This window comes from Punica granatum, chromosome 6, assembly GCF_007655135.1.
Source record: "Punica granatum isolate Tunisia-2019 chromosome 6, ASM765513v2, whole genome shotgun sequence".
NCBI lineage: Eukaryota > Viridiplantae > Streptophyta > Magnoliopsida > Myrtales > Lythraceae > Punica > Punica granatum.
The window spans coordinates 26,969,139-26,982,868 of NC_045132.1; the positions used below are offsets into that span (position 1 = coordinate 26,969,139).

Consider the following 13,730-nt stretch of genomic DNA (forward strand, 5'->3'; position numbering starts at 1 on the left):
ATCCCCCCCGTTACGTGGCCTCTCCTTTCGCCCTTCATTCCCTTTCCTCTTCTCCTCTATTTTTAGCACTTAGATCCAGCCCGATACGCGCTATATATATGCCTCCGTGCTCGAACTGATATTTTCATATAAACCGGAGCCTGGGTCTTTTCTAAGAATCTTCATTTCCTCTTTTCTCTTCGGGTCGAAGAAGAAAGAGAGACAAACCTGCCGCTACTGGAGTTTGCTCCATTAATTTCCGGCCGTAAAGAGCACTATGGCGAGGGAGATTACTGCCCGAATGAAGAAGCTGTGGATCGAGGTCGCCCCTTCGCTGATCGGCCTCCCCTGGAAGTCCTCGGTCTCTCCGAGCTTAGAAACCATTGTAGAGGAGAGAGCCGAGGACTATGGCGAGGAAGAAGACGAGGATCATCAACGGCATTAGGATTGTGTTTCAAGAATGGAGCAACATTGGATGTTCTCTTTTTCCTAGCTAGGAGTTGATGATGTCGATTCCAAGGGATAGAGAATAGTTTAAATGTGGATGTTTAGAAGGCCCAAAGTTTTGTAAATAATTAGTTATGGAAGTCTTCCTGGTGTTTAGGGCCTTTTGTTTCGGTGCAAGCAATATAGACTTTTTGCTATAAAATGGTATTAGATACGTCAAAGTTGGGGATTGAGTCGCTACAATTGCAAGTTCTGTCGAAAGACTTTGGGACTATGAATATAAACTTGATTAATATCGCGTTAATTGTTCGGTATCCTTATTAAATTTGGCTTTCATGACAACCCTCGATTATCAATCGATAAGAAAATCGAATGTTCTTGTTCCTTTATTATTTCTTTTCTAAGCTACTTGTCCCGTGAACATGAAGAATGGATTTGGGCTATTCCTAGCCGCAGAGAAATTCAAAAAATTGGTACTAAAATTTTATCACGGCCTCAGTGACTGGACACGTGTCATGCATCTAGCCATTGATTTTCTTACTCGCTCATGCATATGAGTTATGGCTTCAATGAAGCACAGATTAATTAAGGTGAGTTTTATTTTTTTCCCTCGACGGAAGGCGACTTTTATTATTTATACATCTAGATGATGATGTAACACGAGGAAGATGCATCGATAAAACTATAGGATGGTCGGCTGATGATATAAGCAACAATATCGTTTCGTATAGTAAAAGTTATCATATCGATCACAATCGAACTAGTCTCATAGATTAAAAAAAATAAAAAGTCGCACAAATTTTACTTTCTCATCTCAACAGTTTACTCTCTCTACATGATCAAATTTGAAAATGAATTCTCTTTGCATAAACTCTACCATGCATTTTGCTTTCGATACACACTTTATAACCGTCGAACTCTCTCTTTTTTTTTTTTTTGGTTTTTAGGTTCTTAATTTTGCAGCGCCTCCATGAATTCGTTTTGTACTAATAAGTAAGGACCTCGTTTTTCTTTGATAGAATAAGGGCTAGAGCCAAAATACTTAAAGAAGTAAATTTTTATGTGAATAAGTGATAATTATGTAATCATAAAAATTAATTAGGTTGATCAGATAGCCGCCTCATCATTATTGGGGCGACGTGTCATTTTCCTATTAAATATAAAGGCTTAGAAGAATTATTATGTCATAAACACCTATCCACCACAATTTATAATAATCATCGAGATCGGATGCCTTTTTTTTTTTAGTTCCTCCCTCCAGGTAAGCTCTTCTGTAATTACATGTCCTCAAACGGATTTTCCGGCACTACTGATAGGATCGAAATTATAAAATCAGAAATGTTTGTCTCCATTCGTATGGATAATAAATAATATAAGATATATTGGTCTTAAGGTTGTCATAAGATTCCAATGTACAACCTCTTTGGGTGGCTGGGCTGGACCGGACCAATACATTTTCCCATATTATATTTGGACCCTCCAACACATATTTTTCTCAATTGCTATTACAATTTACGAGTATATGGTTTTCTTTTTCTCTTTATTACAGGAGGTGAAAAGTGAAAAGAATGTAGTAATAAGATATTGGAAATCTCGTATGTCTCGTCATCGCTCGATTCTAAAAGAATATCTGTGTTACTACACTATATTTTTTTTTTCGTGAATGTATATTTTTTTAACTATAAAAATTGAAAGAAACTAAGACAAAAATGAAGAAACATATTTTTTGTATGCTTATTTTTTCACTAGAAAATCAAAAGAAACTGAGGATGTATATTTGAAATTCCCGATGATGAGATCAAAACGAAGAAAACATGGAAAAAAAAGAAACTTAACATTATTCCTTCAGAAACTAAGGACATATATTTTCGTGTATGCATGTTTTTTTCTCTAGAAATTAAATTGGTTAGAATGAAACCAAGGATGTATATTTTGAAACTTTGAAGGATGGAGATCCAAAACGAAGAAAAGCATGGAAGGGAAGAAATTAAACGTTATATATTAACTTATTATTCAAATCGGGAGCCGTTGAGAACATCAACAAGGTGGGACCATGCAAGATAAGAAAATTGCGATCAATCAAGCGATGTGGTCGGTCCAAAAAAATTAGGCTAATAATGACATTAGCCACATAAACTCTCCCCAATATATATATATATATTTTAATTATCATGATATTATTATCTGGTCGGGAAATTAATAAATAAAGAAAAGAAAACAAATTCCTCATTCACTTCACTCTCTCTCCAGCTCGTTTCATAAATACCCCCCCGTTCCTTCCTTCTCTCCCATAAGCAAAAGCCAAAACCCAATTATTACTACTCTCTGCTCCATCTTTCACTTCAGGACATATTTTTTGGTCCCCCTTCAACCATGGCCAAGGATGTCGAGGTGGCAGAGCCCGGCGAGTTCTCTGCCAAAGACTACCATGACCCACCCCCGGCACCGCTCATCGATGCCGAGGAGCTGACCCAGTGGTCCTTCTATAGGGCCCTCATAGCGGAGTTCATCGCCACCCTTTTGTTCCTTTACGTCACTGTCCTGACTGTGATTGGCTACAAGAGCCAGACCGACCCGAACAAGCCTGTGGTCGACGAGTGTGGTGGTGTTGGCATTCTCGGCATCGCATGGGCTTTCGGGGGCATGATCTTCATCCTTGTTTACTGCACCGCTGGCATCTCTGGTACGTGCCATATATATTAGTAAAGAAGAACAACTAATATATCTCTGAAGATTTTCACTGGAAACTGAGTTATTAACACGTGAATGATATATTGTTATTTTCACAGGAGGACACATCAACCCGGCCGTGACACTTGGGCTGTTCCTGGGACGCAAAGTATCGCTCATCAGGGCGATCATGTACATGGTGGCACAGTGCCTGGGTGCAATCTGTGGTTGTGGCCTCGTTAAGGCCTTCCAGAAGTCCTACTACAACAGGTACGGTGGCGGCGCCAACGAGCTAGCCTCAGGATATAACAAGGGAACCGGCCTCGGAGCTGAGATCATCGGCACCTTTGTCCTAGTCTACACCGTCTTCTCTGCCACCGACCCCAAGAGAAATGCGAGGGACTCCCATGTTCCCGTAAGTACCGGAAATTAAAAACGAGCCATCTCAGTCAACTCAAGCGGCTATCAAAATTAATCCCCACTATATATATTTGCCAGTAATAATAAGGATGTCCTCTTGTTTATTTTCGGCCGTGGTGATTAAAAAATGAAGGTACTGGCACCACTTCCAATCGGGTTCGCGGTGTTCATGGTCCACTTGGCCACCATCCCGATCACTGGAACTGGCATCAACCCGGCTAGGAGTCTCGGAGCTGCAGTTATCTACAACCAGGAGAAAGCTTGGGATGACCAGGTAACTAGCAAGATCAATAGGCCAATTTATGATTACACTAACATATCATGATCGCATTAATAAATATGGATAGCTCAGTTCTTACTATACGTAAATCTTCGGTTGATGTTGTGATTGCGCAGTGGATATTCTGGGTGGGGCCATTCATTGGAGCAGCCATAGCTGCATTCTATCATCAGTACATCCTCAGAGCAGGAGCCATTAAAGCCCTCGGCTCCTTCAGGAGCAGTTCCTAAAGAACAATAATCACTGGAAAACAAGACAAATGGGCTGAAAAAGGAGAAACTGTAGATACCCCCCCAATAAAAGGGCCAAAAAAAAAAAAGACGTCTGCTGAGAGCTGCATTTGGGGCAATACCTATCTGTATTTAATCGGGTGTTCTTTTTTCCCCTTTTTTTTTTTGCATGAATTTGGATAGTATCATGTCTTTGTTTTATCTTTTCTCTTTCCAGAAAGTGGTGTATCTATCGATGATGTTCTTCTACGACAATCTAAAGAATGTCAGTGCTCTCTCACTTTGCCTTTTCTTCGATCATGACTTTTTATTTGCGTTTTCCCATCACCTTCTATGCCTGCGATCTGGGGTCTTGATCGGTTCTACGATCCTAACTAGCGGAAGTTTTTAGTGAGTGTCAATAACATCGATGCCATGGATCATCATACCGAATGGGCGAGAATAGAATGGCAGTCTGAAGGTGATGGGCTTGGCTGAAATAAATATACGTTAAAGCAACGAAGGACGAGAAGGATACGCTTCAACATACATATATATATATATATATATATGTATATGTATAAAAATATACACCACTGACTCATAGAGGCATTTTGTATTTGGAGAGCAAATTACGTTACCTTATCCCGTCCTTATCTCATGGCTTCGGTGTGGACATTATTGATTAATTTCTACAGGTTAGGTGAGACTTCGTTTGTTGCTGATGTAAATGATTCGGCTGATTATGTAACTTAATAAATGGAGGAAGGGGGCGCTTTAGCCCTCAGACTCCTTTTGTAATATATAATCGATAAAAGTATGGGGTTTGGTATAGTGGTGCGACACGTCCCCGGCCCCCCCGGCTGTTGTCAAGTCCAGTGTGGTTACTCGGTCACGGCGTGGCTGAATGGTCCACCGTCAAAGGGGGTAGTGGCTGCAGTAGTAGCTACTAGCTAGCTAGGTGAACTACCACCGCTCTCATGGACGGCTGACCCGTGGCCATGCAAGAGCGTCACAGAAAAATCCTCGTCCTTGAAAAGCTTACGAAGCCAGGGGAAATTTTTCAAGATTAAAGATGTTTCACTTTTCGGTAAGAAATCGTAACACTATGACATTATGTCTCGGATAGACTTTGCGGGACTAAAGTAATTTTGCCAATATACAGCATTGCTATGCGGCCCATGGGTTGGTTCTGCACCAATCTTGGTCTCGAACAAGCCCAACAAAAGGCCCATCAGGCAACGTGTTTGCTCTATTGCTGCTGCTGAGCCCAACAAAAGGCCCATCAGGCAACGTGTTTGCTCTATTGCTGCTGCTGAGCCCAACAAAAAGACCAATGACAGAGGGAAGCTGCTAGATTCGGTTTTCCTTTCTTTTTATTTTTTCTTTTTCGGTGTGCACCATGATATCCGAAAGTTTAATGGGTCGAATCACATTGGCTTACTAAGCTGGATAAAATTCCCCAAACGTGAATTTTCTCTATTCACAAAACTTGAATAATATATATTGTTTAAAAAAAAAATAGACATCAAATTACTTAAATTAATCTACATTGGTATATTCCTCCCTTCTTTAATTAGGCAACGAGGAGGTTATCGTGACAAGAAATCTCACCTTAAACGTGCTCCCATCCATTAATGTTAATATGTTTGTTCATTAAGCATTGTCGATCATTGTTATTTTCACATTTAACATCCAAAACGGCGAGGTCCCTTTTGGTTGTTTAATTAGGTCCCATCATAATTATATCGAAAGACGCGATGGACAAATCTTTATCACAAATGGTAAAAGAGGCCAGCATGTGCATATACCGGAAATTTAAACATAGTTATGCTTTCTTAAGAATCAATATTTATTTCTCAATAACGTGCTTCGGTAATCGGTAAGAGAATATTTTAGGCTCATCGTATATGTTAAAACATCTCATAAGTAAATTTGATTTTGATGAGAGTGAGAGGTATGTCGAAACTATCTTCATCTTCTTACCTCAACATTAACAGTCATCGTACCTTAAATGAAACGGCAGTTAAGTTGATTGTGAAAAGAATTTTTGAACCTCAGAACGAAGTTGGACTTAGAACGCGGGGTTTGATGTTCGAAGGATGTTCTTGCTGTGTTTCCCAATAAATTATTCGTTGGGGGGGTGGTTTGGACGATTTCCAATTAGCCAGCTATTTACACAATGTTTTTCCATTTTCTGTTGCCTATAAATCGCTTGAGAAGGCAAAAGATTAATCAATGGTTTCACACCAAGCCAAACTACGCGCAACATCAACCTCCCGTCCCCCACTCAATGTTTACAAATGCCAATAGGACAGGCAATTCATTCCTTATTTATTTTTATTTTTGGAAAAGTATAAGTGCTTAAATTGATGCATAATGATCTATATGTAATCAATGCACATTGATTAATATAAGTTTCACAGCGATTGTCATCCATCTTCATTCGCCTCGATCAGTCAAGCCCTCTCCTGCTTTCCATTCGAACAAAAATCTTCAAAATACGAATACGGTGGGACTTCCCGTGCTCCGATCCATCAGGCTTTGGTAATAGAATGGGGGCAAAAAAGGTCAATTCAATTTCAAAACCCGATTCGCTTGTCATTGCGGAGATCGTCGGGATTTATTAGCAAATAGTAAGTATCGGGGGGGGGGGGGGGGGCGGAATCGTCTGTTACGCTCCCAACTGAAATCTCCGTGGAGTCCACGTGTCATCACCTGATTCAACTCCATTTGAACTATAAAATCTACCGTATCTCTCCCCCCCCCCCCAACCCAACACAACGGACGAGAGAGAGTCTCCTTCCTTTCGTTTTTTTCACCCAACACAACACTTTTACTTCTACCTCAGATCTCATCAGGGATTTGATTTCCTTCTTCTCATTCATCAATGGCGAATTTCTGCTTCTTTGCTCTCATTGCTCTCCTCTCCGTGCACCTCGCGTTGTCCGCAGATCCGCCTCAGATCTCGCCCTCCCCTGCTCCCGAGTTCGCCGCCGACTCCACTACCACCATCTCCCCTTCAAAGCCCGCTCCTGCCAATGCGCCTCACAGCCCGATCTCATCCCCGCCGTCGCCGCCTCCCTCGGATGCGGCTCCCGTCTCTTCCCCGTCCACATCCCCCTCCCCTCCATCTCAATCTCCGTCCAAGCACTCTGCTCCTTCCCCATCGCCGGCCAGTCCAAGCGACGTTAACCACAGCAACGTGATCTCCGACGCGGACACCGACTCCGGCGGCTCTTCCGGCGGGATGAGCGCCGGCAAGAAGCTAGGTATCACCGTGGCGGTGATCGTCGGGGCCGGCCTCGTCGTGCTCGGCGGGTTGATCTACAAGAGGAGGCAGGACAACATCCGGCGGTCGCAGTACAGTTACGCGGCGAGGAGGGAGATCCTCTAGAGATGAGAGATCACAGCCGAACCGAATTCTTTTGTTCCGCCACGCAATGATTTTTAATTAATGTTTCGTTCTCGTTCATCCATTGATTCGCCATATTTTTCTTCCAGTTTAGGCCATAGATTTGAGTTCGTTATATTGATCTTCTACTACTACTACTACTACTACTATTTTTTATAGTTGATGGGTGGGGGTGGGGGGGACGATTCTTTTGGAGTCAAGAGTCAAATGAGTCAGAGATCTGCTTGTTCATAGTACTGTGAGAGGAAAGGAATGGAATGAATTTGGTCAACTATTAGTCAGTGGGCGATGTATTGCTTAAATTTCACATTTTTTTGGGGCATATACATATTATCGATGAATTCAGTCATTTTCCAGCTGTTGTCTTGCTCGCCAATGGAAATATACATAATACAATAATTCATTGAATTTCACCCATTTTCCATTATTAATATTAAAAGATGGAAAAGTGGGGTGGGGGGGAAGAAAGCCATATCTATTTATGGCAGTGACGATGGGCGAGAGAATGCCTAAGGATGAAGGAGTTGCTGGTTGGGCTATGAAGAGGACGACAGTCCATTTGCTGCCTCTGTCTGATCATTGCAAGCTGTCTCCCGTGAATTCATACGCTGTCGTTCGATTCTTCTTATGGGAACGTAAGCCATGTTCACCACATAATATATTCACTGTCCCTGCCACTATGACTGAGCATGAGTTTGAGCACGAAGATAATCGATGCAAAAATTTTGACTAATACTCTTGCCTGGTTGACGGAATTCTTCGCATAACCAAGTCCTCTTGTTTTTCGTCGAAAAACAAACATGACGCTTGGAATGGAGTGACACGTTTGCTTATGGGAGCTTCTACAATAATTGCATTTCAAATGACCATTGCTTATCCACTTTCAATTGGTTCGATCACCTCAAATGATTATGAGCCCATATGGAACCACTGGAATTTCGATATTAGCACGACATACCGACACTTGTTTGTTGCTCATTCATTGGGCTTTGATTCGGCCCACAACCATTCCTTCCTGGGCTTTGACTGCTCGGCCCATTACAACTCGAGATATCTAACTAGGCCGGTACAGTAGCAAGACGGACATTCCCCGACAGTCGCCAAAATTTACTGCAACAGAAGAGTGCATGATTTCTTCCATCACAAGCTAATTCACAAGCAAAGCCTATACCGTATTCAGCTCCTGCTGCTAGTTTCCGAACTGTTTGCCTCGGCCGGCTGGCTCTGAGGCAGGCCAGCTGGCGGCGCATTTGCAGTTCGCGGGAACTGACCGGGTCGGGTGACCAGTTGAGAGATAAGTGGCTGGGAGGAAGAGGAACTGTTCCATGTCCTCCTCCACCTCAGGAACTCCACCAAAATCGAACTCCCACTCATCGCGACCCCGAAACCGGCAAATGTGGCAAACAGGACCGATAGCACTGCTTGTAGATGGACCTGTGAGAGGCAAAGATATGATGAGCCTCGATGACACAAGTCAACCGACTTCCCACCCAGATACATGATTTAAGTGCAGGTCCTCTTACCAAAGAATAGAATACATGAGCAAATAAAACCACCAGAGCGAACTGAATCGAAGCATACACCCAGATGTATCTGCTCTTCACTGCAAAACAATGATTAGAAATTATATTAATTTAAATTCATCGGCAAATCCATTAGATCGAATGCAATCTCGGCAACAAAAAATTCTCTCTCATTTTATCTAAACAAAGGGAATATATATTCTGAAGGCTCGATATTGAAAAAGAAGAAGTTTGTACCATATGAATAGCTATGTTTGTGCACATACCCATTGTGGAAGCGGTCATTGATGAGAGGAGACCAAGGACACAAGAAAATGGAAGGGATATTGCGATTGCACCGGTGCCCATTTTCCCGACCTGTACCGGAATAGACTTATCAATAAACCTTAAAAACTAGGAAAAGAACTTATAGTAAATACTTGCAGGGCTCCAATTTTCTGAGTTACCAAGAGCTGCTCGAGGAAACAAAAGTAAGCAAGCATGCTGACTATTACGAGCACGGGAACTTCCTGCCATACCCTGGTGAGATATCATGGTTTATTCAGTCACGACAATAAGAATAGAAATGGATTAAGTAAGTCACGGGGAAAATGCATAGGATCATCTGCTTGCCTGTATCGGGCGAGATCTCCCTGCCGGACTCTGTTGGGTCGGTTCCTAACCTGAACACTCTGTATCCGAAGCAGAGTCACGGGCAGGTTCTTGACTTCTTGTCTACAAACATCACATGTTTTGTTGCCTTTGATGCTGAACCATTTCACAGCGCAATCTTGGTGAGCAAGTGCAAGTTCTCCTTTGCAGCTGCATTCCATCTTCAACGTCTCTCCCCCTTCGTTCAATTCCACGAGACAAATCCTGCATACAGCTTCTTCTTCGGGTATGTCCTCCCCATCAGCACCGGTTTCTGAACAAGGAACTGAAACTTAGAGGCTGCTAAGAGAAGTGAAATGATTCTTGAAACCAAAAGGTCAATAAGTTATTGAGTTACCGGGATCAATGGTTGGTGAAATATCGATGATGGTGTCTCCTTCCTTCGCACAAGGAGTAGAAGGAATCACGCGGAAGAAAGAATCCATCCTTCTGATGCTTCTTTCTTTGTTGTTGACGGGGACCGATAGTGATCGAGACATCTTCCTCTGGGATTCTTTCCTCTGAATGATCATACTAAAAAATTTCAACACTCACTCAAAGTCTTTGCATCATAATAGGACGCAACCAAAGAGATGGGTAACGAACTCAACGGGAAACATAATAATGAAAAAAGATGGGTTCAGCTTACATCAGAATTTGAGCTGCCACTAACACTTTCATCGCGTGTAGATCCAGGATTGGAACCAGCAAGTGGAGTTACTGGCAGCGAAGATGTTCTCTTCATTCGAGGAGTGAATATCTTAGTAAGTGACAGTGACCTAGAGATGGAAGGCTTGTCCCTGAGAGCGGTTGAAGAAGCCTCGGGGAGTATCTCGGGACCTTTCTCAATATCCGTTGGAGTCGAGTTGCGGTATTTGTAGCTCAGCTTCGTGAGAAGACCTCTGATGGACGACTTGCCTCTCGATGAGGAGGAGGAGGGGCCTGGGGATCCGCTAGCTCTTGCTTCACTGGAGCTCGGCGTCAAGAGAAAATTCACTCTCCTGGGTGTGGGGCTCGGAGTTATCGGTGCCTTTACTGCAGTGACACTATCCTGAGAAGACACTCCCACTGTCCGCGATGGTATCTCGAGGAAGAGGTTCTGCCGCCTCCATTGATGCACTTGCGGGGTCTCTTCATCTATTTGGTTCGAGCTTTCAGCCTTGAAAAAATACATACAAGTTGATTAGGCCAAGATCACCTGTCAGGAGCGCAAATGCGTCATCCCGAATTCCATGTACTACGAGATTTCTAGCTTGTGGTTCCAATCTATTTATCTAACTGAATTTAGTTCGACTTTTTTCGAATTTGTTCAAATTCAACTTTATCATGATATAGCCCCTTTTCTTGCCGAGTCTTTCTTCTAGCTGAAGTGTCATAGTCCTATCAGCCACATGAATGGAAGGGACGCGTTCACAAGTACTTCCAAATCGAAAGAGGAAATTATAAGAACAAGCAAACAAGAACGAACAAGACAACATAAGCTCCTCAAGGTGTAAACCAAAAACATTCTACCGGACAACCATGTGATATTGCGTAGGCTTGAATCATATACCTTCGTTCAGATGATCGACAGAAAAACTAAAATGCGACGTCACAAAGGTTGCACCAATTACAGAAGTAAAAACCAGAAGCATACCTCCTGGGCGGGTGCAGGAAGAGCAGTACTTTCTCCACATGGAGCTGCAGGATCATGATCCTTACTATTTTCTGCAGGCTTCTCTTCGGCTCCCATCCTGTTTGAAGCTCAAAGATCCAACAAACCCAGAAATCTTCTCGGGGAAAGAAGCCAATCCCAGATATTTAGTAAAACTCGAGATGTGACAACCTAACAACTAAAATCTGCTGCAGCCCCACCAAAGAATGAGCAGACCCATCAAGAACTCTGCCAAAGAGATGGATGCAAAAAATGGAAGAGAAATAAGTGAGAATGTACTTTAATTATGGGAAATGTTGGGGGGGGGGGGGGGGGAGGGAGAGGGCTGGGTAGGGTAGGTTCTCTATGTTATCTCTCCGTCATATGAGCATTGATGGCCAAAAGGTAGTGGGTGGTGGTGGGGGGCAGGGCATGGCATGGCAGGGGCCTACTACTACTACTACTACTTCTTCACAATTTCTTTCAGAGAGACACGCGAAGAGAGAGAGAGAGAGAGATATTGATTATTACATATATCATTTCCTGGCAGAGGCAATTTTTCCTTTCGTTCCTCACCCCACGCTATTTGTAATGTACGCTTCTGCTGCTGCTGCTGCTGCATGATGTAAGCTCTCATCTCCTTGCGTTTGTTACGAGGTAATCCATATGGAATACTAATGCTGCGTTTATTTCAAAATAGAATTTTAAAATCGAATTTTAATTTTGAAAAAAAAAAAGAGTATAAATGGCTTACACCATTTGACTTTGTATGAGTTATTTTGTTTTGTTGTGGGTAGAATTAAGTTAAAGTGTTATTTTAAAATCACACTTTGAAACCAAATAAACCATAAAATTTGATTTTAAATTCCATGGACTCTATAAATTACCATGTTTAGCTGCAGCCAATTACTGGTGATTTGGAACTAATAAACTTTCCTAGCATGGGGTGTTTATCTAGATTACCCATAATGTAAACATTACCAATGGTAATGAATATTACTGGTAATTTTAAAAGTGAGAATCTATTTCCATGGAAATATGTGTATTTGATTTTAGATTTAAGTATAGTCGAATTTTGATTTTAATTGGACAGTAATGATTGTGTAGTTGAATTATGAGAAAAGTGTGAAAAATAATGAATAGTTGAGAGAAAGTAATGATTGTATTGTTGAATTGTAGAAAAGTAATTGATAGTGGAGAGAATTTAGTATTAAAAATTGAATTGAATAGTTAAAAAAATTAAAGAAAAATGAAAAAGTAATAATTGTATTATTGATTTTTGTTGTATAGTGAGTATAGTTAAAGTTAGAGTTAAAATTTTATGGCGTGTTTGATTTCTAAATCCGGTTTTAAGATTTTAACTCTAATTTTAACTTTACTCACTACGCAATAAAAATCAACAACACAATTACTACTTTTTCATTTTTTTAACCATTCAATTCAATTTTTAATAATAAATTTTCTCAACTATTCATAATTTTTTCTACAATTCAACGATACAATCATTACTTTTTTTTAACTATTCATTACTTTTTCATATTTTTTTTCATAATTCAACATCACAATCATTACAAACAAATTAAAATTAAAATTCAACTAAACTTAACTCTGAAACCAAACATACTATTAAAAACTTGATTGTAAAACTAAAATGGAGCAAGTTATCAGTAATCTTAGATGGTAATGCAATCACCAAACGCCATCCGTTGTAAAACTTCCTTTTTTTTATTCTTTTCTTTTTGCAAAGACAGAGATAATTTAATTTAATCTATCCTCCTGTTTTTCAGTTACCATTAGGAAACATCGTGTTTTTCTTGGTCTTATCTGGGTCAATCAAATGGAAAAGTAAATAGTTGGGGAAGATACACCACACAGCCTGCAGCAATAATTGCAGAAGCTACCCACAAAATGACATTCCCAATGAAATAAATAAATAAAAAAAAAGAACAGAACAGTCGCTCAGGTTGACCTTCTCTCGATTCATTTAAGGATACGATGCTATATAATTCTTTTCCTTTCAGTGTACCAATCCAATCTAGTGGCAGTGGCAGTGGATTGTATATTGTTTGGAACATGCAACTAGGAGAATATGTTTCAAAAAGATACATATGCATGGATCAATTCATTGTCAACAAGTCAAAGAGATGGGGAAAAAGAGAGTTCAAAAAGACCCAATTTCGGTATTTCACATTCCATGGAAATGAGTTCCGACCCCTAGTTTAGAACATAGCAACACGATTTTACAGTACAACTGACGTGTTTTATATTAGGGTGGCTTCAAGTTCTGAATGTCTCAGTTGGCTAGCTAGAAATTTAATTTCAGCAGCAAATTTTTGTTCTGTTTTGTTTCGCTTTTGTTCTTCATCTCTCTTTGTGGATATGACTGGTTAAAAGATTCGATAGGAAAGACGAAGCTGCGAGGAATGGATGAGACTTTTCTTGATTTGTTTTCTTCCTGGTGGCAAGAGATCTCCTCACAACTACGTTAGTTCTTTTGACTTGGATGATGCTTAAAGAACTTGAT

General features: G+C 41.0%; 3 protein-coding genes across 5 annotated transcripts; 2 read left to right on the top strand and 1 right to left on the bottom strand.

Annotated features, from left to right (window-relative positions):
* Positions 1-2,705: 2,705 nt before the first annotated feature.
* Positions 2,706-4,320, top strand: LOC116212390 (aquaporin PIP2-7-like). The gene is made up of 4 exons (XM_031546977.1): positions 2,706-3,109; positions 3,216-3,511; positions 3,650-3,790; positions 3,913-4,320. The coding sequence occupies exons 1-4, from the start codon at positions 2,800-2,802 to the stop codon at positions 4,024-4,026; spliced, it is 861 nt and encodes a 286-aa protein (XP_031402837.1). The 5' UTR covers positions 2,706-2,799; the 3' UTR covers positions 4,027-4,320.
* Positions 4,321-6,895: 2,575 nt separating this feature from the next.
* Positions 6,896-7,402, top strand: LOC116212317 (lysine-rich arabinogalactan protein 19-like). The gene has a single exon (XM_031546869.1). The coding sequence runs from the start codon at positions 6,896-6,898 to the stop codon at positions 7,400-7,402; it is 507 nt and encodes a 168-aa protein (XP_031402729.1).
* Positions 7,403-8,213: 811 nt separating this feature from the next.
* Positions 8,214-11,744, bottom strand: LOC116211458 (probable E3 ubiquitin-protein ligase MARCH10). Of its 3 annotated transcripts, none has more exons than XM_031545848.1 (8): positions 11,210-11,741; positions 10,223-10,732; positions 9,932-10,094; positions 9,556-9,847; positions 9,390-9,462; positions 9,210-9,300; positions 8,944-9,023; positions 8,214-8,854 (listed from the first exon to the last, which is right to left on the bottom strand). In XM_031545848.1, the coding sequence occupies exons 1-8, from the start codon at positions 11,303-11,305 to the stop codon at positions 8,597-8,599; spliced, it is 1,563 nt and encodes a 520-aa protein (XP_031401708.1). In that variant the 5' UTR covers positions 11,306-11,741; the 3' UTR covers positions 8,214-8,596. The 3 variants fall into 3 exon arrangements, 2 of the variants coding, with proteins under 2 accessions (XP_031401708.1, XP_031401709.1); XR_004157682.1 differs by having other exon boundaries at positions 8,837-8,854; positions 9,181-9,300; positions 11,210-11,744; XM_031545849.1 differs by lacking the exon at positions 9,390-9,462 and having other exon boundaries at positions 9,210-9,301; positions 11,210-11,742.
* Between the last annotated feature and the right edge of the window lie 1,986 nt (positions 11,745-13,730).

What these genes read in the sequence shown, in the direction of transcription:
- LOC116212390 (XM_031546977.1), top strand. Translation starts at nt 2,800, where the DNA reads ATGGCCAAGGATGTCGAGGTGGCAGAGCCCGGCGAGTTCTCTGCCAAA. An exon ending in CGAGGGACTCCCATGTTCCC is followed by an intron (nt 3,512 to 3,649) that starts GTAAGTACCGGA and finishes TAAAAAATGAAG; the next exon opens with GTACTGGCACCACTTCCAAT. An exon ending in AGAAAGCTTGGGATGACCAG is followed by an intron (nt 3,791 to 3,912) that starts GTAACTAGCAAG and finishes GTGATTGCGCAG; the next exon opens with TGGATATTCTGGGTGGGGCC.
- LOC116212317 (XM_031546869.1), top strand. Translation starts at nt 6,896, where the DNA reads ATGGCGAATTTCTGCTTCTTTGCTCTCATTGCTCTCCTCTCCGTGCAC.
- LOC116211458 (XM_031545848.1), bottom strand. Translation starts at nt 11,305, where the DNA reads ATGGGAGCCGAAGAGAAGCCTGCAGAAAATAGTAAGGATCATGATCCT. An exon ending in TTCCTGCACCCGCCCAGGAG is followed by an intron (nt 10,733 to 11,209) that starts GTATGCTTCTGG and finishes TATTTTTTCAAG; the next exon opens with GCTGAAAGCTCGAACCAAAT. An exon ending in GTTTCCTCGAGCAGCTCTTG is followed by an intron (nt 9,301 to 9,389) that starts GTAACTCAGAAA and finishes ATTCCGGTACAG; the next exon opens with GTCGGGAAAATGGGCACCGG.